At 36.8% G+C, this 23,144-nt stretch overlaps 2 protein-coding genes across 4 annotated transcripts in view; one reads left to right on the top strand and one right to left on the bottom strand.

The window, feature by feature from the left end:
• The window catches only part of STARD4 (StAR related lipid transfer domain containing 4), a 79,530-nt gene that overhangs the window by 20,945 nt on the left and 35,441 nt on the right, over positions 1-23,144 (top strand). For 2 of the 3 annotated variants that reach the window (XM_022591407.3, XM_022591415.3), the window contains exon 6: positions 1,054-8,102. In XM_022591407.3, the coding sequence (XP_022447115.1) occupies positions 1,054-1,283 (230 nt within the window). In that variant the 3' untranslated portion in view covers positions 1,284-8,102. Of the gene's footprint in view, positions 1-1,053; positions 8,103-14,696 lie in introns of those variants that run through there. The other variant, XM_089908427.1, reaches the window with a different exon arrangement.
• The window catches only part of CAMK4 (calcium/calmodulin dependent protein kinase IV), a 232,622-nt gene continuing 211,426 nt past the window's right edge, over positions 1,949-23,144 (bottom strand). The window contains exons 10-11 of the mRNA XM_089908425.1: positions 20,070-20,222; positions 1,949-18,888 (exon numbers count right to left, since the gene is read on the bottom strand). Of these exons, the coding sequence (XP_089764551.1) occupies positions 18,448-18,888; positions 20,070-20,222 (594 nt within the window). The 3' untranslated portion in view covers positions 1,949-18,447. The remainder of the gene's footprint in view (positions 18,889-20,069; positions 20,223-23,144) is intronic.

Below are 23,144 nucleotides of genomic sequence, written 5' to 3'. Positions count from 1 at the left end.
AGTGCGTGGGCTTTTCATTGCGGTGGCTTCTCTTATTACGGAGCTCGGGCTCTAGGCACGTGGGCTTCAGTAGTTGTGGCATGCGGGCTCAGTAGTTGTGGCTTGTGGGCTCTAGAGCGCAGGCTCTATAGTTGTGGCACACGGGCTCAGTTGCTCCGCGGCATGTGGGATCCTCCCGGACCAGGGATCGAACCTGTGTCCCCTGCGTTGGCAGGCAGATTCTTAACGACTGCGCCACCAGGGAAGTCCCCATAGTTATTTTATAATCAATAAGCTCTGTTTGCAAATGCTAAACCCTAGGGATTAAAATAACAATATCGAGAAGGTTTTTGCAATCTTTCTGATGAGTTTTTGTTCCCCGTTACACAGTATCCTTCAGGTCACAGCTAACAAATATGGAACGCATGACTGCCTCTAAGAAAGGGATCTAGTCGTTGGGTTTCCTTCTAAGTCACTCTCAAGAAACAGCTTCTTAGTCATATACTTAGAAAAAATAGGCTTGGTATGTGTTAGAGTACTTTTCCTTCCTTGATCTGTGTAATATTTTTCTTTTCAAAATTAAAGATACTATTAGAAGGCTCCTGCTTTCTAAAATATATCTATAGGTAAATTAATATTTTTGTATGTACGATATATTTGAGTTGGCAGTTGTAGGTACACATCTACCTGTTTAATCTGAACCAGCCAGAACCAAAGTTTGATATGGTAGTGCCTGTGGGGAGCAGTGGTGGTACATAGGTTTGATTATTAGTACCTTGAGGCCTGGCTGCTACAGAGAAGATTTGTAGTTTCCAAGGAGTTACCAGGATGACATGATGCCATTTATTCTGAAGGGATTAGAACTTCCCCATTACATATCTACCAGCCTCTGTCAGAATTCCACTTAGTAATTATCTTTTTCATTCTTCCACGGTCACTCTTGGGGCTTAATTTTCATCTACATGGATAAGAAGAAAAATATGTAAATAAGAAATCTGATAATATTTTTTAGTGAGAGTTTTAGATTAATGTCAGTCATTGCTATTAATAGTGTCATTTTAAATTGCCTTGTAGGGATAAGTCTTGACTGGAGTGAAAAGAGGTCAGAATTTGTTCGTGGATATAACCATCCCTGTGGTTGGTTTTGTGTTCCTCTTAAAGACAGTCCAAACCGGAGTCTTTTGACAGGCTATATTCAGACGGATCTGCGTGGAATGATTCCCCAGTCTGCAGTAGATACAGCCATGGCAAGCACTTTAATCAACTTCTATGGTGATTTACAAAAAGCCTTACAAAAGGCATAATATGTTTAAACTTATAGTATTATATTCCCTGAATCAACTCTCTCTCTTAGCTGCATGGCCTGTAAAAATCATCCTTTCCTGTCTTCTGCATAGCCTGTAGAAAATTTTGAGATGTTTTTGGTTTATTTTATTCCTAAAGTAAATAGCTATCTAGTGTGGGCATTTCAGTTTTCCTAAACAGTTATTTGCACATTGTTTGGTATGGTGATATGTCTAGGAATGGAGAGTATGACAGAAATCCACCAAGAAGTAGATATAGTTCTTTGACACAAACTCTTAAGAAATTGAATAGTGCCTCAGTATGAATATTTTGGCTACTTAGAAATTAGAGAAAGCCAAGCTTCATGCTGGTAGGTTAAAATCACCTATTTTAGAGCTTTATGAACATTCTGTAAAAGTTTAAATTTTGGGAGGAGTTAAATATTAATGCTTTACTTCTCATATGCTCTATGAGTTTAACAATATCTTGGACTAAAGAAAAAAAGCTCTTCTCTATACTTTATATAGAGTATATCTCTATACTTTATAAAGATGAACTTCATTGTCAGTTGACTACTTTACCTATTGAAAATATCAGAAATAAGAAAAGAATAGGTATCATAGTAAAATGCAATTCAGTTTTGATACCTGGATAGTATTATTTTATAGATATCTTTAAAAATGTATTCATATCTTTATGGGCTTTTATTTTGGGAGTCTTAAAAGCATTTATGAATGAATAAGACAGTGTGAAAAACTGCCAGATATGTGCTGGGACACCACATTGATTGGACAGTATTCTGGGTTATGTGAAATGGGTGGTGGTATCCAATACTGACCAATAGAGAATCATCTCTCTAGAAAGTCAAATTCAGTGAATGTTTTATACATGTTTGAGTTTTAAATGTGTCACTCAAGTCATAAAGTATAACTACGTCATAAGCATTCACAATTGTGATGTAACTTCAGTCTGGAACTAGAACAAATGCATTCATAGATTTATCTAAATGCCTGGATGAGTCATTTTATAACTAGAATGGACTATAATATGTCTCTCGATTCTGTGGCTGCATTAAATGAACATTCCTAAATGATTTTAACATTCCACATGGTCTTTGACTTTTGAACTATCCACCTAGTTTACATCTAAGATGAGAACTTGAGGGAACTCAGTGTCCGTGCAAATTTTTGTCTATATTTATATTTGTGTACATGCACACATCTTGAAATCTGTTCCAGTGTTCAATGTGAGTTATTTATGTGTTATTATTACTGTTCCCACTGTTTCATTTTATCTTTTTTTTTTTTTTTTTTTTGGTTAATATGGGGTAAAGAGAGCTCTGGAAATAGTATTTACTAGATAGGCCACCAAAAGCACAAAACTGTATAGTGGTTCAATTGCATGAAGGTGTGATCTGTGTTTTACTTTCCTGTGTTTTCCTGAGTGTAAAGAAAGCATAAGTCATAGTTCTTCAGACCCATTTTGCTAAAGTGGAAAAAGTAGAGCTGACTTATTTTTATTGTTTTGGTATGGAGATGATGTTCAAAAAAAGCAAAAGGTGGCAGCACCATAATATCCATAGTGAATAATCTCACAAATTTTAGATTGAAAATAGTTTGTTTCAAGGTCTGATAGAAGCAATGCACAAACGATCCTATGCTCTTAACTTGAAATTTATTAATCACCAATATGTTTTTCCAAATTGACTATAATTTTTGAGCTGCTGGATTTCTCTGCTACTTTTTTTTTTCTTGCAATAGGGAAAGAGAAATGAGCAGTTTAGCTTTCAGTTTCGCATGGAAATTGTTAAATGTTAATTTTGACTCAATCTATTGTCTTTTATTTGGTTTTATTAGTGTAGAGCAGGAGGTTTCTTACATTCCAGTATTCAGTCTAGCATGACAAAATACCAGCAGACGTCCAATTATAGGGTGCCCAGATTGGGTAAGTTTGCAACAAGATGTACATTATTATAAGGGCTATTATCGCCTGAGCTGGGTGCCACTAGTAAACTGTCCACTTTCAGCTACTCTGTGTTCCCTTTGTTTTTTTGTAACTTATACCTCCAACTAGTGATGACATAATCCACTGTTGAATGAGGACCCATTGCAGGTAACAAGACGCTCATGGAAAAATTTTCATTGCAATGTTGAGCCGTATGATGGATTGAAGAATTATATTTGAATTACCTGAAATGTATATGCAGCTTCTAGATGGCACTTTAAATCTGCTGGGCTCTAGCTGTGTACTTTAAAAAAAAAAAACAAACAGCTTTATTGAGGTATAATTTCCAATGCTATACAATTTACCTGTTATAAGTATACAATCCGTTGATTTTTGAATACACTTATAGTTGTGCAGCCATCACAACAGTCCAATTTTAGAATAGTTCTATCACCCAAAAGATCCCTTTTGCATGTTTGCGGAATCATACATAACCAAAGTTTAGCACAGTTGCTAGTATACAGAAGATGATGGAAAAGATTAGAGCACGTTTTGTTTGGTTTTGTTTTCAAGAGTAGAGGTGTATTTGATTCTAAGCTCAGGAATCTTGTGATAATGTATTACATATCTTATGTCAAATATCATAATGATATGAAATTTAACAATGTGGATTGGGATTAATATTAACATGTAATAGAGTCTGCTGTTTCTATAGCAGTGCTGTAGAATAGAAAAATAATGTGAGCCATATATGTAATTTAAAATTTTCTAGCAGCCGCATTAAAAAAATTAAAAGAAACAGCTGAAGTTAATTTTAATAATACAGTACATTTCACTCAATATATCCAAAATATTATCATTTCAACAGGTAATCACTGTAAAAATCTTTAAGATAGCTTACATTCTTCTTTTATACTGATTTTTTGATTTCTGATGTATATTTTACTAATTTGGGCTAGCCACATTTCAAGTTAATTTTAATAACTTTTAATAACACACAGTTCTATATTAATCTGTATATTAATTTGTCTTTCTATAATATGAAGTAGAGAATTTCATAGAATCACTCTCTTAAATACAAAATCTTTTCTGTTCTCTGAAGCCTTCAGTGCTTGCTAAACGTGGACTCCTTAACATTAGAAATAAATCAGTTGTAATTGTCAGTAAAATAAAAATTACAGCCCCAAAAGATTTTCCTTTGAAGATAATTAACTTTTCATAGGGCAGTTGATGAAATGAAAGAATATAATCTGCCGTGTAGTTATGTGGTTGATTATTTTCTCTGGCTTATAGCTAGTTTGTATTAGAAACACGTGTATGCAGGAAACACTTGGCATGGTACTGTTTTCAGTCCATGATACCTATTTTTTTAAGGAAATTAGTTTCATACAAGAAAAAAACAATTTATCATAAGTGATACTTCTGCATGAAATATTAGCTTGTATTGATAATCCTTGATTAATCCTTGAAGTTTAACACAATACGCAGCAAAAATAATTATGAGAATTTAGTGTTCTGCAGTTATGTATAGTATAAACTGCTAGAGTATTAAAGACAGATTGTTAATGTTAAAAATCTCTTCATTTCACTGTTCATTGAGGCTGGATATATTTGAAACTGTAGATTTCTATATGTAAAATTATCTCCCAATAAAAAAGTCCTTTCTTACTCTCCTCCCTCTTTCTTTCCTAACTGAAGGACATTTTATCAACACTCAAGTTGAATTAAATTAACCTCTTAAGCTAAAAACTCTGTAATGGAGGTTGCCTCTGGAGAAGATAGGAAAACATTGCCCAATTTAAACTCCTAATGTCTATTGAGCTTTTAGGTATGAGTAATTCCCTTTGATGTGGATAAAAGCTTTACCTGTTTATTTAAGAGCACGCTAGCATCCTTAGAATCAGTTGTTAAAATCCAGTTTCTTTTAATTAAGTGGATACTGTAGCTATCCCAAACCTATGCATAAATTAACAGAACCCAGAAAAGCTAGGGGACTTGACCAGGTGTCCATTAGACCCTGTGCTGTATAATTACTTGTCCAGTCTATCTCCCATGCCTTTCTTATTCAAATTCCAGAAGTAGGGGATGGTGGGATCTGAGCTTAGGAGAAACATTAGCTTAATCCCAGAGCACAGGAAATTGGAATTATAATTTCTGTATTATTTTGTTGTTTCCAAAGATTTACATGTATGGTTAAATAAAAATTCATCTCTTGCAATTCAATAAGAGCTATACTATATATAGATTTCATTTTTAAGAAGTTTATATTTCTTTTATGGGCCAATGTGTAAAGCTGGAACCTTCATTAAACTAATGAGAGCATACATTAATATAATAAAATGTGTATTTATTTAAAAATTTCTATGAAATATATCAGAATAAAATTTCTAGACGCTTGTGTATTGACCATTTATACTAAGTTGCTTTAACCTTATCTGAATTTAAAGTATGTAGTTTAGCTTCCTGAACTCTTATAAAAGAAAAATATAAACTGGAAAATTAAGATTAACAATGCATATGCTAATCCCCTGCCAATGTCTCATATAATATTAGCCACAATACTGCTGAATTTTGATTTGCTATTATATAGCAAGGATGATGACATATTCTGCTCTTACCACTGTAACATATAGGTAAGGTTCATTGTATACATTTTTAAATAATTGTACTAACTTGATTAGCAATTGTAGTGATGATTTCCTTTGGAGTTGAAAAAAGGTGGAAGTGATTACAAAGGAACTGTTGATCTATATTATAAGAAAGCAGTTATGGATGCTGTGGGAAATATGCAGTAGGAAATATGACTATTAAGTGGTTTAAACAAATATAGAGTAGGGAATTCCCTGGCGGTCCAGTGTTTAGGACTGATTGAACCTGCTGAGGGTTCAATCCCTGGTCGGGGCACTAAGATCCCATAAGCTGTGCGGTGTGGCCAAAAAAACAAACAAACAAAAAACCAAAAACAAAAAAACACACAAAAACCAAACCAAATAGGGAGTTATTTTCCTCATTTAATAAAAAATCTGGATGTCGGTAATTATTAGTATTAGCATGTCAGGGCCAGTGTTTCTTCAGTTCTCATCTTTCCCTCAGATATGATAAGGTGACCAGCTAGCCCTGGAAATTACATGTGCATTCAAGTAAAGAAGAAGCAGGGGAAGGCATGGCACTACTCATCCGTCTCTTTTATCAGGAAAGTAAAAGCTTTTCCAGAGCCTCCAATAGCTTTTCTTTCTAGTAGTCTGGGTCACGTGACTACCACTAGCTGGGAAGGCAAGTATTTCCAGCCTCTTGGAGAAAGGGTTGGTAATGACTCTGGCGAGCCAATCATAGCATCTCTCAGTGGGTCACCTCTGGAAAGTGTGTATAGAGCTCCTTTAAATGTCAATAGGAAAATGATAGACTCACAAAACAGAAATGAAAATAGCAAAGTAGTCCTTCACTCCTCCATGAAACATTGATTGGGCCCCTTCCGTACGGCAGATTCTACATAGCTGTCCGTCATTGAGGTAATGAGGTGATGGAAGGTTGTTAATTAATGGTTGGTGTCACATGGCATCCGATGTGAATGACTTATGTCTATAGTACACCATTTCTCCTCCTCTGGAGTAAAGGGTCCACTATGGATGAAGACTTCTAGACCAGGAGATGACAGAAAATTGCTGGAAAATATCAAATGCAAATGTATCCCAGGAGATAGAGGGTGGATCCATGTTACTTGTGTTAGCTGTACAGGTGATTAGTGGGGTGTAGTATTCTGCCAATAAAAATTATGGAGGAAGCATAGTGTACAAATACCAAAACTGGCTTTTTACTCATTATTTGGATGGTACTGTTCTTTTTCAGGAGCTTTACCTTCCTTCTTAGGTTTTGCTTTAGTGACATTCCTTAAGTACAAGCAGCTGGTTTTTTATTAAAGGAAGTAGTCCAGAGATTGTGCAAAACCAGGTTGAAATAAAAAGATGTTTCATCTAGTCAAAAATGGACTTGCGGATGGGAGAGGTTTTTGTTTTCCTCTAGCATTTCCCTCAATTCAGAAGTCATTGTTTAGGTGAGGATTTTGGACCTAGTAGTAGTTAGTAGCAAGCTGCAATTCTGAGAGTGAACCTCACTGACATATTATGCCTTCCCCCCAATATTTCACAGAAATGTTTGCTAACTGGTTGGGTGGCCAAGCTCAAGAAAGACTTTTAGTTCTTTTTACAACTATTGTTGCTAACAATCAGCTTCTTAGGAGGGAACATAAAGGTCTTTCCCTTTCATTCTCAGGTCCTGCAGGTTTGAAAGTATCATAATGAAGGGACCACTGAATATCATTTGGCCCGACAATTCCACATTAGGATTATTTCCTTAGGATAGATTTCTCCAAACTCAGAAAAAAGCTTTATGTAGTGTTAACTGAGAAAAGAAAAAGAATTGAGAATGGATTATTATGCAGCTATCAAAATTGTTTCTGAAGATTATACAAAAAATGCCTGCTGTAGTGGTAGGTTGACATAAAAAAGTTACAATATGATTAAAGTCTGTAAGAAAAAAATAAACTAGTGCAAGATTTTAAAAAAGACAATGCTTGTCTTTGGAAGGCGTTCTTATGGTAATCTACTTTTCTGCATTTTCATATTTTTATAATGAAAATCAATTTTTATATGAATCGCTGGATTGACTTTGTATCCAGTGAATTGACTTCTCAGTCGTGAGAGCACTGGACTAGGAGATGGGCAACCCAGATCTCTTCTCAGCCACTAACTGCGATCTTAGATAAGTCATTACCTCTCTGGGTGTTACTTCTCTTTAATAAGATGAGCTTGTTGGGTTAAATGATTACTAAGATCCCCTTTTAACTTTATGATTTTATGACATCACTGTATAATATTAAAAATGCTGTGAAACTCAAAGTATAATGTTGCCTGAGAGAATGGAAAAACAATCAAGAAATGCTTCGACTTCATATTTCAGATATAAGGAAAATGTCCATTGTGTCACTCTTGAATTGTGCTAACATTTCAAATCACGGAATGCAAAGTATTGGTGGGCTCTTAGATGATTTATTATCATACCATACATGCAGATTGCTTTACAAGTTTCCCAGCAGTAAGGTGTATGCTTCTTTTGGCATGCTCTGACAAATCTGAATGAACTTACACAAAGCAACATTGGCCCTCACTAAGGTCAATTTCAACAGTCTCCCAACATCCATTTTGCCTCATGTCACATATTCTTCCGTTATGTTCCTGGGAAACACCAAAAAATGAGCATGTTTACTCATTTACTTGGGTTGTCTAACCTGAGTCCAAGAAGAAGCCAGTTGTCTGTGGCTGTCATGTTGTCTGCCCCAGGCTTTGGGCAGCTCAGAGCCAGTGACTCTGATGTGTCCCATATGCTGGAAGCAGGGACTGTCAGTCACTGCCATCGAACAAAACGGTAGCTCAGTCAAATGCAAACGGGCATGATTTTGATGAATTCTCTGTAAACATTCTCTATATTTACATTTATGGCCAGGTCAGACTTACATGTTTACCTAAAAAATATTGTAATATATCTTTGTATTAAGGAGTCAATAGCACCATTTCGACAGGTTTTAAAAATGAAATGTTCACAGCTCCTTTTCCAGTACTTTTCAATCAGAAATTGGGAAGGCAGCCTATGATCTTGGCGGTGTAAACTGCAGTATTTACACTTTGTCTTTGTCCTCCAAATCCTACATGCATTTGTTTTTGGCTAATGATTTGCAGTCTAAACTAGTGGAGATGTAGGTTTCCTGTATAGAGTGGTATTCCATTATCTAATCCTCCAAGCTGCCGTTGAGCTGCTTATGTCCTTTTAGTCCAGAAAACTTTCGACAATGCAGCAGTACAGATTCCTCCTCTAGGAAAAACTAGAAAAGACATACCAGATACTGTCACCTAAGTCTGAAAACCCTAGTAAGTAGTATTCCTTTCTCAACGCCTGCTAAGTTGTGTTTTCTGTACCCCTACAGTATCTCTACGTCTTAACTCCTCTTCCATCACTCAGATGATGGTCAACCGTTGTCCCTTTCTTCGTTTCATTTGCCCGAATAATATAGCCAGTTACTAATCACAGACATTATCTGAAACAAGCAAAGTGGCAAGACAACTAGAAGTATATATACTGTAATGATTATGTTTTTAAAAGTTTCTTGAAGATGGATGTAAAATACTGCCTGCAATGAGTGATATAAAAAGGAAATTATAGAAAGGTGTATAAAGGGGCAAAAGGGAGAGATGGAGACGAAAGGACTTCACAGGATCGGCTTGAAGTTTGGGGAAAGCAGCTCCGAAGATTTTAAACTTCATTGTCTGAGGCTTAACACAGGTTGTCTTTTGAAGTCTAAACTTTCAGGTATAATTCTATCTTAGATCCTGCGGGAATTGCCCTTTCAGGTCAGATAATTTAAAAGGTTAAAATAACTGTGAAAGAAGTAACCTTGACGTGGCCTCCATTGGCAAAGCTTTAGCAAGTAGTTAGGTGATCTTCTAGTCACCGGGAGTTATTCGGATACTGGAGTTTTGCCAAAGTTACTCAAATAATCACTATCTTCTTTTACTCTGCTTTGTCAGTGGAGATCTCGCCAGTGCAGTTTTGGCTTTTAGTGACTGAAGCTTTATTTCAACTGGTGACTTGCAAAAATGTCTTTGATGTGTTGGGTGATTTTTATTCTGCTTGGGGACACACCAGATTAGCCACGTATGTAGGAGATCACAGAGGGCTACATGCTCTGAGGAAATGCTGCACAAATGTCTACCCAGAGTAAGAAAGGGGTGAAGAAGTCTAATTCAACTTTGCACAAGATCTGATACTCTTATGCAGACTTAGCAACACTTCCCTTCAGATTTCAGTCTTTCACACCCAGCATTGTTCCTTCAACACATTCCTCCACTCTGCAGATTTCTCAGCCAAATGTTCTGCCTTCCTTCTCCCTACCTGCAAAGGTTCTCCCCATCCTTTATATTTAGCTAATATTCCCAGGAAGCTCCCCTTGATCATTCCAAGCAAAGGGGAGCTTTTCCTGCTTTCCATCCCTGGAGGGCTTACTGCCTGCCTAGATTTAGCACAGGCTATATGTACACTTGTTTTTTCTCTCCAACGACAAAGCTCAATCCTAGAGGGTAGCATGGGTTTAATTCAACTCTGACTCTTTCATTGTACGTAATTGTTTTTCAATGAAAGTTTACTGAGAAAATGGGTCCCTGGCGTGCGCTGCTCCTAGAAAGCTTCAGAATCACCGAATCATCTCCTTAAAGTGTGCTTGCGATGTAGGCCTAATATTCCCTAAACTACACTGTTTAGTTTTTTATTCTGGGAGGAAAATTAGCTACTGGCTTTGGTTTACTCATTTCTAAGGGAAGCTGGTGACCCAGATATTGAGAGAAATTTTAAAATAAGTTTAGTCCGTTAACAACTGCCTTCAAACTCTGAGCAATCAAGAAAAATGGGTAGGTGGGAATGTGGAATCCTAATCTACATTTTACCTTTTCCCTCTTCCATTCCGGTAAAGTCTCCCTCCTACTCACATCAACCATGAGGAGCAGGCAGACGATTCATCTCTTTTTTTCCTGAGTTCTATAGTGTATCCAGTGGCTACATCATATTGATTGCTGCAACAGTTTAAAGAAAACAATATATTATTTAATTAGAGTCATGATATAATTTTAGGTATTCCTAATAATAAGCTGATAATAGGTTTTCTACTCAATATCTCATTTGTAACCTTTTGGCTATAGATGTTCAAAGTCGAACACAAAGGTCATGCATGCCTACATTCTCAATATCTGGGCCACCTGCTTCCCTTAAGGCAAATATTGTGGAATGAATAACTTCTCTGTGACAGAAATAGACTAAGAAAAGGGACCCTCTTGGATTTCTAAATATGTAAGAAAAGGAAAGGAAAGCATTTATTTGCTTGAGGCCTTCTCTTTCCAAAGAAGTGAAATATATAACACTCAGAAAAACACAGGGATTGGAAAGTAGCTTTCTTACATTAAAAAGTTGGCTATTTGCCTATTTCCTGAGCTATTGATAAGCAAGTCATTGTCATAGAATGCCACATAATAAAGTATGTTATTTCCTAAAAATGATTAAATGAAAATCCAATTGCTATTAATTACTTGAAAATATTCTGAAGGATTCAGAACCAAAGGGGGCTCTCATTTCTTGGCTTACTAAGTAACAGCTGCAGATTGACTTAAATGTGGGGAATACAAAATGTCATTTACATGATTTTAAATAAAAGGATCAAATTTCTAAAACGTGCTTGATGTGCTAGAAATCTAATTCCTCTCTCTTAAACAAGTCAATTCGTACTCTAAACTTTTCTTTTCAGGAATGATGCAATTTTGAATTTTTAGTTCTGTAGGGAAATTTTACTGTTAAGTTGTACTTCCAGCAAAATTATTGTTGAGACCATCTGCACAGAAACAAACCTCTCCTAACTTCCTAAGAAGCAAATGGGATAAGAACCCTAAGCTAAGGAGAAGAAATCTGGAATATGGGAATCTGTATTCCTAGATGTTACCAAAAAGGCAGGGTGCCATGAAAAACCAGGGTCATCAATTATTTTCTGTAAAAGGCCAGATAAACATTTTAGGCTTTTCTGGGCCATACAGTCTCTGTTGAAACGACTCCACTCTGTCCTAGTAGCATGAAAGCAGCCATAGCCAATGTATAAATAAATGAGCATGGTTGTGTTCTGATAAAACTTTATAAAACAGCGCTCTGATGGATTTGGTCCGTGACCTATAGTTTGCCTGACTCTTGAAAACTGATCTTTGGAGATTTAACTTTATTTCCTTGGGTAGTTATGTGGAAATTACTTTTTAAAAATGCACTTGTAAATTTTATGTGTATATCACAAAGACCATAGATAAAAGAATGATTGTCATTCAAATGAGTATAAACGTTAGCCCCTAACTTGTTTACTAATAATCCCTTTTGTCTGTCACCTGTCTGCTGTTCCCACTCAGTAAACTCAGAGGACATTTTAACATGTCAAGGGAAACACACAGCAACATCAGTCAGACATGGAATGCACTACTACTATTATGTTGTTTGGACCTAACTACTTAAAAAATGGGCATGTTAGGTAATTCTTTTGGCTTGGTAGGTGGGGGTCATGAAAATATTACTGAAATTAAGGGTGCATGAATATAAACATTTTGGGAACTTCTGAAATAATCTTGACAATAAAAATCATACTCATGAATATGCTATTTGTATGCTACTGTATATTAGCTACATGATAGGCTATAAAAATAGGTCAAGTTAAAAGCAGGCAGTTATGAGATGACAGTTGTCACTTTATAGTCATTCTTACTTGTATCCTTTACAAACCAGATTAACTACCATACATGTATCAAGGAAAGGACAAAGAAAGGACAAACTTAGTAAATTTTTATCATCCACAACTGATTGTCAGAGTGAGAGAGTGCTTAGGGAAAACAACAGCTTTCAAAAATTCTAATATGAAGCCTGTTATATTTGAGTAGCCCAAAATAATCTTTTAAATGGAAAATAAATATTATATAATCTGACTAAAGATTAACTATCTGTCATTTTTAACACACTGAATCACAGAAAAGGCTGCGCAGATACAAATATCCCATACCCATGGGTATTCCAGGTCAGTTTTCAAAATGTGCTGAAAGCAACTAGTTAAGAAGAACAGTATGATTTTGCTGTCTTAGCATTGCTGTTTAGAGTTTCAAACTAAATTCTGGGCCACCAAAGACTCCATATTTCTTCGACCAGTCTGGGATACTCCTTCCAGGATTTTAGAGGACTTCAAAATTCGAGAGGGCAGCTTGATGGCCATAGGGATGGAAGAAAACATTGATCTGGGATAAGTGGTAGCAAACCAAGTCATGGGAAGAGCAAATGATTGGTGAAATCTCATTTTCCATTACTGACTAATGGCACTGTACCGATATTCAAACAGTATCACTGGAAGAGGTGTTTCCCATTTGGCTCATTTGAGCTCAACCAAGACAGATGCCTTGAGTCTTCACTAGAGCAATGTCTGATTCCTGTCAAGGACTCACATGGTCCACTCTCATGGCAAGGCTTCCTCCTTGTCCTAGGTAGACCTCTGGGCCAGGTGACAGAGAAAAGACTGAATCTTGAAGGAAGTTAAATCACACAATCAAAGCCTCTAGAGTACACCACAGAGAGTGTGTGAAAATTAGAATTTTAAACAAGCAAACATAAATTAGTCAAGTTTGTTATTGCTCTCCAAGAAAAGTATATAAATGGTTGGGCTATGTGAGCTGAGACTATATTATCTGATCTCAGGTGATATTTGAAAGTAATGATGACAAAAACTGGCCCTTAACAGATCAGGATATAGAAAGAAGAAATGCTGAGCTTGGTTACTATGGGTGGATAGCTGATCTCTCTCCAGTGATCTTTTAGGTTCTTCTACTTGTCAAGGAGCCAGAAACTCACCCTGAGTTGTGCCAGGGGAAGAAAAGAACTTTGAAAAAGTTTTATAGAAAATTATTGGTTACATTTCTGCTTAACATGTGGTTATGAATATTATACCAATATTGAGATTATATGTGCATAAATGTTAAAAAAAACAACAGTGAAGACACACATAGAGTCTAACCAGTAAGCAGTATTTAACCAGTAAATGCTTAAATGTTAGCAACGACCTTGATCAGAGACATATCAGTGCTGAACATTAAGGAAATTTAAATATGACCTAATAGGCAGTAATTACAAGGATATTACAAATCCTATTATGTAAGTAGATGTCGGAAAAGTTTGCACCAGCTAAAGTAGACCTAGATAACCAGACTGAATACTCTGCAATGACAAGTAAATTACATAATGGCACTGTAATTATGTAATTGACTCTTCTCAGTATATTTATGTCAATTTATGTGGAGTCAGCCTCATCAAGAAAAACCTAGTGCTGATTCACTTTTTTGACTTGTTTTTGCATTTGCTTTGCAAAGACAATCCTAAAACAGAATAAATGATTTACTGATTTTATCCTTTGCCTTTTTTGGCATTTACTTCTTTTATTTTCCGATTTGAAATGCAACCAGATGCTTCTGTGAAACAACTGAATTATGAAACAAAATGGCTTTCTCTAAATTTTCAGTCGATAGGCAATCTTCAAGCAGTTACCTTTCATGTGCAACTGGAAATAGGGATTGCTAAACATTCTAAATTACAAAATATGTTTAAAATACTATGTAATTGAGGTAACAGTAAAAGGCAAACTGTTCTTTTCTTTTAAAGTCTGCCACTAAAAATGGCTATAGAACCTTGAGGTTTATTCTAAAATAGCAATATGTAAGAAAATTCCAAAAAGTCTTTTGAATCCATGTGTAATGGCAGAGTTGATTAAACTCTTCTAAGGAAATATAAAAAATGCCAGCGGATGGTCATATTCTCATTTTAGGGATAACTGGGGTGATATCATCCTCATCATACAGTCTTTATCATGCAAATTTGGTATATTTCAGAAGATTTCTATAAACAATATTGCCTGCAATACAAGGATGGTGTCCAGCCTTGTTGGTGGCCAGGCCTACGAAATCCCACTAAGATTCTGTGTGCAGCCCTTCCTGAATGAGGACACATGGTTCGCCCGCAGAAGATTTTGGTATGTGAGAACACGATTGGCTTCATGGCAGTACTCAGGAGACGCTAGCCTGTAGTCAAGATTCCAGGGCCCAAAGAGAGGAACTGTAGCCAACGGACAACTTGCCAATGCCCAGGAACGTTCTCTAACAGTCATGCTGGGAAACACTTCTCCTCTGAAGCACACGAATAAGTAGACGTGGCCAACAGAGTTTTTACTCATTTCAGTCTATGACATTTCTGAAACATTTTCTTTTTGGCCTCCTACCAACTCATCAGTGTAGAAAACTGAGGCAGCTCAAATCTAAGCATAGAAATTTGTCTGTCATTTTGCTTTGAAAGTGCTCTAGACCAGCGCTCTTCTAGTACCACTGTAGCCACTAGTCACATGTGGCTGTTGAGCACTTGATGTACTAAAGGTGTAACATAATCCTTCTTTTGAAAACTTAGTACAAAAATAAAAAATTTAAAAGGTCTTGTTAATTTTTCATATTGATTATGTATTGGAATAATAGTATGGATATATTGGATTAAAATATAGTTAATTTTACCAGCTTTTTTTTTTCTTTTTAAAATGTGGCTAGGAGAAAATTTAAAATTACATATGTGGTTTGTATCATCTATATTAGGCAGCACTTGTTCTAGACTATAACTTCTACAACCATATTATTCTAATTTCTACCTTATTTATGTGTTCATGGCACAAATGAGCTCTTACGGTTTGAGAAAAACCACTGGGATTCCAATTAGACTTTTTAAATGGGAGAAATAATTCAAGATTGTCCTTCTCTATGGCAAAATAGTCTGGTTTATCCTATGTATCTGAACTTATCTGAGAACAAAAATCAATAATGTAATAACTGTCATCTCTAAAATGCAAAATGTATTGTTTGCTGAAATTCCCTTAATTATTTGCTTTGTGACTATAGTGTCAATTAAAGGAAACATTATGAAATAGTTCATCAAATTAAGGTTCTATCTGCATTAGTCTATTATTATAAATAAGTAATCTTTGAGATAGACAATATATCCATTTTAACAAGCAATATAAATGTTTACTGTTTTTTCAAAAATGTTAATTTAACTATCCTAACTTAAATAGCATCTCTGTGAAACCCTAGGTTGAATCATTTGGCTGAAATGCCCGATTTTTGTGAAGCTTTGACTTGTTTTCCACTGAAATGACTAACTCAGTCACTTAGGCATTATCAGGACTTAATCTTTAACATACAAGTCAAAATTTAAAACTCCTGCTGATTTTTAGAGAGTGCAATTTACGGGTTAAAAAAGAGGAAATTACGCTCACACCCTCACAGGGAATAGGCATGTGTACTCACTTAAATGGGTAAATTCTTAAGCACACACTGGCCTTGGCATTTGCAGTGCTCTTCACACTACACAGTCCGCAGGTCCAACCACTGCAGTCAGCCCTGAATGTTGGGATGATATAACCACTGCCCTTGGAACAATATGGAAGTGGGCTGGGAGGGACAATGTGTTCTCATCTTCCTATTAGTATTGCCACTTTCCATTAAGATTCCTTTCCCTCTCTTCTTCCCTTTTCCAATATATGGGACACTTACCATATATGCCTCACCATATACACCTGTTAAGTCTCTTTGGGAAAAGTATACCAGGCAATTGGTCTTTTAAAATAGAAATCTTAATGCTTGGGGAAGAAGGCATTCTTAAAGTTTGAAACTAGCGAGCCCCTTATAATAGCTAAAATGGAAATTCTGAGAGAATAAAGAAGGAGGGAAACAGAAGAGAAGAAGATAAGTACTCTCTACTAATTAATAAAGATAAAATGAAACAAAAAATCTTTCTCTGAGTCCAGATGATATGCCCTTAAGGGCTTTTTCCTCCACCTCAGTGATCTGTCAGGCCCCTATATTATGGAAGACAAGAAGTTCTACCTTATTTTCTTCTCATGAGAACAGTAGTTAAAGGAAGATTTGCACTTGGAAAGCAGAATGTCTCCTAGGTCGAATAGTCCCCAGAAACCAGAGGTTTAATTTAATTTTCTAATTTACTATTTCTGAGGAAGAGCCCCAAAAATTTAAGATCTCTATTTTTGAGGAGGATTTTTATGTGATAGTCATTTTTATCCATAATTTTGGCCTGAAAATAATCCTTTTTTAAAATTAAGGAAACCTACTAAAATAAGCTGCATAATTAATTTGATAAAAATGTTCATTTAAGCTCAAGCTAGAAATAAATCTGAGGTATTTGGAATTTAACTGTGATTTTTATAAGGGAAAAGTGTTTATATGAAAACCAAAGAAAAATATTTTGAAAAAAATCATGGTAATGTATTAGGTCTAATGTTACAGCTTCTCAAGAGTCTGATATGAAATCAGTGTTTTTTTCATTGTTTCTTTTTGTTTTTGTTTACTAAAGTAAATTAAAAGCTGCATTGTCCTACATTTCTGGACATGGAAACTTTCAAAAATACATTGTAAATTATGGGTGCTTCCATTCCAAGTATGAGAAAAAGATATACTAGCTTTTCAGAAATATCTTTAGTCCATAAGCCATATATCTAAATAACCATCAGTTGAAGGAAAAAAAGGACTTTTATAAAAACAAAGGTTTCCTTACTATACTAAAGTCAATAATGGATGATCTTACAATGGGATATTATTCCCACTCTATTCAGACATTTTGGCACCAGCCTTTGGTGTAGACTTTTCTAAATATCTGAACCTTGGTTAAGTATAGAGTTTATCCATAAAAGTGTTCCTATCTTTAAAATTGTACAAGCTTGTGAATAAATTCAATTTTATCTGAAAGATGACAAGGAGTCAGTCTTTATTAGTCTAAGTCCCAGTCTTATCTCCTTTTCTTCACTAAATTTCTTTATTCCACCCCTAAGTGTTGTCCATCAGAAGGACTTCTTGTTAGAGAGCAGGTGAAGGAAAGAATAAATTCCTCAGCGTGAGTCTGTAAAATAATTTTTTTAGGACCGTAAAATGGCAGGAATTTGTAATAGAATGTTTTTGGTTATTAGTAATATGGTGTGTATAAATAAAGACAAGATAAAAAAACATTCTGCACACAAGCTTTGGGGCATATGGTTTCATAGCCCTTAAAGCATGCTTCAGCTTCTTACCATTATAAGTGGATTTTTTTTTTTTTGCACATACCATACAACTATAACCTAACCATCTTCTTGTAAACAGTTTGAACACATTACTGAAAAGACTGTGAATGTCATGGGAATACATCTTATAGCTCTACCTAGTATTAGCTGGGCAACAGTCCTTGTAAAGAAATCCAAAGGGTGTAGGCTGGCTAGGTTTTCAAAGCAAAAACAATTTGTTACTATTTACTTCAAATGTGTGCTACTGGTCCCTGAAAATGTATGTTTTTAAATGTTATGTTGTGTTTACTTGCAATTTCAAATTTAATTCATCAGTAGGTATTTGGTATCCATTACAGACCATAGAAGACACTATTTTTTCATAAAGCAGTCACATGCATTGAAGTTAGGATTACCAACTGATATATATGTATTTTTTTGCACCTTAAAAACAGAATCACTATAGTGCATATCATGCTTCCCCACCTTCCTTGCTGAAGGACAAAATGCATAAAGTGCCAGGATTTGGCTCCCAGATGGAAGGAAGCCATTTAGTACTCTGGCAGGATCACATCATTCTGCTGAGCTCCAAATTCCAGAGCAGGGTTTTCTTGCCCTTCTTTGGGGGCTGCTGCTTCCTCAACAGTCTTCAGCTTTTCCTCCACTAGGCCCTCCTCTATTTCTGGGTCAGCCTCCTTTATCCCATCCTCTAATGCCTCGGGCACCATCTTGGTGGCCTCAGCAACATTTATTTCAGCATCTTTAACTTTCTCTATGGCCTGCACCTTCATCAGCTCAGCCTCTGCCCCCTCAACTGCCACTTGGGCCCCATCTCCTTGAATTTTCACTCCTTCCGGAATAGCTTTAACATCTTCATTGCCATCTTGTGTTGGAGATGGCTCTCGGCTGGCCTTCTGGCTCTCCTGGATGCTGCCATGGCTGCTGCTGGCGCTTCCCAACCGGGAAGAGGCCACCACGGCCTTTACTGCTGCCTGATGGGAAACAGAAAAGTGTCAGGTGTTACTTTCACTTAAAATCCCAAATCAGAGCTCAATTTCAATTTTGCATTTAGGGAGTTTGTTATTATATGTTAGTGTTTAATCTTTGAAAGTATATTATTCCAAGATTGTCTAATGAAAACTTGTTCGGAGAATGAACAGCAAAATATGTTTAATCTCAAATTAGCGTATTTAATCATCTGGACAACCAAAAACCTGAGTAAATGCATTTTCCCATGGATTACCAATATTCAAAAATTTCAGATTGTGTTTCCCAAAGTATTTGTTTCATGGGACACTAGTTCCATGGATGTTAGTAGGCACTATCTAGATAAAAGAGTTCCACAGTCAACTTTGTTTGAGAAATCCCTGGTTAAGTCAAGGTTGTTGAATGTAGTGTATTTCAAATTAATATGACCATGGACCCTTCAGGTTTATTTAGTCTGTATCAGCCTGTAAGCGACTGCTGAATAGAGCACTGTTTTTGACCCCCTGCTGTCCTCTGAGATCCCCTGTATGTACAGCTAGTCCTAAATACCATTAAGTAAGAGAAAAGCACCTAATTTCTACTCCATATACATTCTATAAAAAGAGATATGTTTTGGTAGATAATTTCCCCTATCACTTGAATTATTTTAATTTTTACCAAGTATAACTATTTGCTTATGTACTAAAGCATAGTTTAAAAAATTTTTTTCCCAATTTTTCCATATTCAGAAAGTAGACAACTCTCTGAGTAAATGTTTCCTGAACGATGCTGTTCAAGCAGTTCAGCCTTAATTAAATGAGAAGCAATGATAATGGATTTGTTTGGTGAGTAAAGCTCAACATACAACACATTTCCCTTTATTAACAATGAATTCTGGGAATTCCCTGGCAGTCCAGTGGTTAAGACTCAGCGCTTTCACTAAGATCCCACAAGCCGAGTGGCACGGTGCCCCCCACTCCAAAAAAAACCCAAAAAACAAAAAAACCCACAATGAATTCTTATGAGAGGATAACAGAACTACAATTGGCTTTATACCAGCACTGTTGGGATTTCAAAGCAGGATTTTTCCTGGTACCACAGGAGATGAATAATAGTATTAGATAAATAATAGTGGAATTATCTTTGATCATCAAGATATGAGAGAAATCTATTTTTTTAAAAATAAAACAAATAAATGCCATCTAACCTTGAGCTTGCGCCGGGCATTGAATTCTTGGAGCTTCTTTTGAGCTGTATCCATGTGTACAAAATTGGCTGCTTTACCTGTGACCCACGGGTGCTGGAGGGCTTGGAAGGTAGTCAGCCTTTTCTTAGGATCCAACACAATTAATTTTCTGACCTGAAATGATAAAGAGCCATAGTCTTCTTAGGGAGATATTTACGGTGACCTGGGCTTGCCCCTCAGCTTGTGAACTTATAGGTCTTATTTAATTTCCTTGGCAGTACACTGAATATACATTAAACAATTTTTTTAAGTCCCCAGAGGTTACTGTAGAGATGGCTTCAGGTAGCAGTAGCTGAGGAATCTGAGAGTGGTGTGCGTAGGCTACCTGAAAGCCCAAACTGGTGGATAGCTTGCCCACGGAGGTCAAAGAAACAAGTCCTGCCTTGCCTGTAGACTGGAAGTTCTTTGTTTTTGTTTTTGCGGTACGCGGGCCTCTCACTGTTGTGGCCTCTTCCGTTGCGGAGCACAGGCTCCGGACGCGCAGGCTCAGCGGCCATGGCTCACGGGCCCAGCCGCTCCGCGGCATGTGGGATCTTCCTAGACCGGGGCACGAACCTGTGTCCCCTGCATCGGCAGGCGGACTGTCAACCACTGCGCCACCAGGGAAGCCCTAGACTGGAAGTTCTTTGAATGAGAACCAGCATCTGAATAATTCTCGGCCATACTTCACATCACTTAGAATTCAGAGCTTAAAATATACATCAATGGAGACGGGCATCGTTCATACATCCATCATTCTTTCTAGGGGAATTGAATGGCAAACAATAGGGGCAGTATCATAGCCCTTATGATTATACCATGAGTCTATCATGAAGTTAATAGCTCTCTCTAATCCCTTGAGGGTACTTGAAGGAATAAGCCAAGAGCTGGGGTAAAAGCCTATTTAGAATCAAAGTAAAGGTGTCAGTAGCTTGTGGGTATGATTTGTTTACAGGACTGAATTCAAACCAATGGTAGCCTATTCTGGGAGGTTTACCCCTGCTTGTGAGGATGAGCAGACAATAAATTGCCAGGAAGATCAACAACCAAAATAATCCCCAGCCCTAGGCTCAGAAGGGGTGACCTGGAATGAGGCAGAGACTATTTGGAGTCAGGAAGCATGTTCAAGTCCTAACTTACTCAAAGCCTCTAACTACTTTTGTGACCTTAGACAAAGACCACATGTGAATTGGGTGACTACGGACACCCTCCTGGGCCCTTTCTTACATGACCTCATTTCCACCCTGATTCCTTTGTATCAATAAATACATTCTTATAGACATATAACATTTAAAAAAAAAACCCAAAACTCATGTAACCCTGTCCATAACCTTATCAATTAGTAACTATTAGCTCCAATTCATAAATGAGGGATGGAAGGAAGCTCAGAAAGATTTAGTGACTTGTGTAAGGTCAGACAACTCGTAACTGGTGGGGGCTATACTCAAACTCGGGTCTTAGAGTTTGTCTCATGGCCACTACACCATAGTGCCTCCAAGCTTGTCAGCCTCTCTGGGTTTCAGTCTGCCAATATGTAAAATGAGGGGCTTTGGATGCTTTAAGGCATAAGATCTTTTCTAACTCTAATAACCTAAGAACTGAACACAGGCTAACAAAATCAGGCAGCTAGTCAAATGAAGAATGAATATCCGGTTCTCCTTTCACTTCCTTTTTGTAGCATTTGCAAAGAAATGTGTGTGTGGGGTAGAGACACTGAAGGGCAGAGACGTGAGACTGCTTAGTCTTAAAATCAGAGAGGAGGTGGAGGGAGATAAAGATAATTAAGAAAAAGAATGCACAGTAGTCATACAAATTTGCTAGTAGTCAGAGCTATCATCTGTTGAACACATATACTAATAACTTTATGTCAATGACACCTAATCCTTACACCATCCCTGACAGACATTTCCCTCGCATTTTCTAATCATCCGTTTCCTCTTATCATCACCATCCTCCTCCTCATGAAAATACAAAGAATTTACTGAAAGCCAGTATGTACCAAAATTTTATATATGTCATCATTAATCTTTACATTTGAAGATACTGACGCACCGAATTATTAAGAAACTTGCTGAAGATTAGAGAGATCCAGTGACCTTGTCAGGATTCTAACCCAAAGCCTTGCCATTATCCTACGGTTACTCTTAATAGCCCAACTCCCCACTCATCGGCACCATAGCCTCTGCTCATGACAGAACAGATGCAGGTTTTGCTAAGTACACATTATGAGGCTCAATGATTGCTTTAGTTCTCAAGTTTTATAAATTTATTAACCAACAGGAGGTCTAGCTGAATGAAGGAACATCACAGCTAACCCTCTTATCCATTTAATTTTTATGAGAGATAAAAAGAAATGGAAGGAAGACTAAATAATGAGGTTATTATTGAGTTAGTTGGTGGTGATTACTTAGTATGTATTATATCCCTTAATTCTTCTAAAGACCTAGAGACAGGTACTGGTATCATCTCAGAGAAGAAAACTAAAGCACAGAGAGGTTAGGCTAGCCCAAGGTCATATCTGTAAATTATAAGAAGGGGGGTCACTTGAATCCAGGCATGTCAGATTTTAAGAATCCTTGGTCTGTTTCCTGATTCATGGTTTCATTCAACAAATATTTATTGAGCCTGTACTTTATGTCCATATGGTACTAAGATCTGGGCACACATGCTTCACCCTCTCCCAGAGCTTACAATCTAATTAAGGAACACCTTTGAGCAAGTATATAGAAATGATGACCATCATGAAAAAGGAAGTCTAGGGGGCAGAGGAACAAGTGGCAGAAGGAATGAACCAATTGTGAGAAGAATGGCCTGCTGAAGACAAAATCTCCCAGAGAATGCCAAATGGCAGCCAGGGCTTGAAGATTAGAGTTACCCATGTAAAGAGGTGTGTATGTGTATGTAATGGTGGAGAGGAAGGAGGAAAGAACATCACAAAGCAGAAGGAAGAGCAACATACCCAGAGCTACATTGATGAGGGACTGGAAGTCTAGTGCTCTGGAGGAAAGAGAGATCAAGGGAGAGTGATGTGAAATAAGTGGCACAAGAGAGGGTGAC

Source organism: Delphinapterus leucas, chromosome 3 (genome assembly GCF_059928025.1).
Source record: "Delphinapterus leucas isolate spDelLeu-1000000601 "Yukka" chromosome 3, BTC_Dleu_Yukka2, whole genome shotgun sequence".
Taxonomy (NCBI): Eukaryota; Metazoa; Chordata; class Mammalia; order Artiodactyla; family Monodontidae; genus Delphinapterus; species Delphinapterus leucas.
This window is presented reverse-complemented; position numbering and strand designations above follow the sequence as displayed.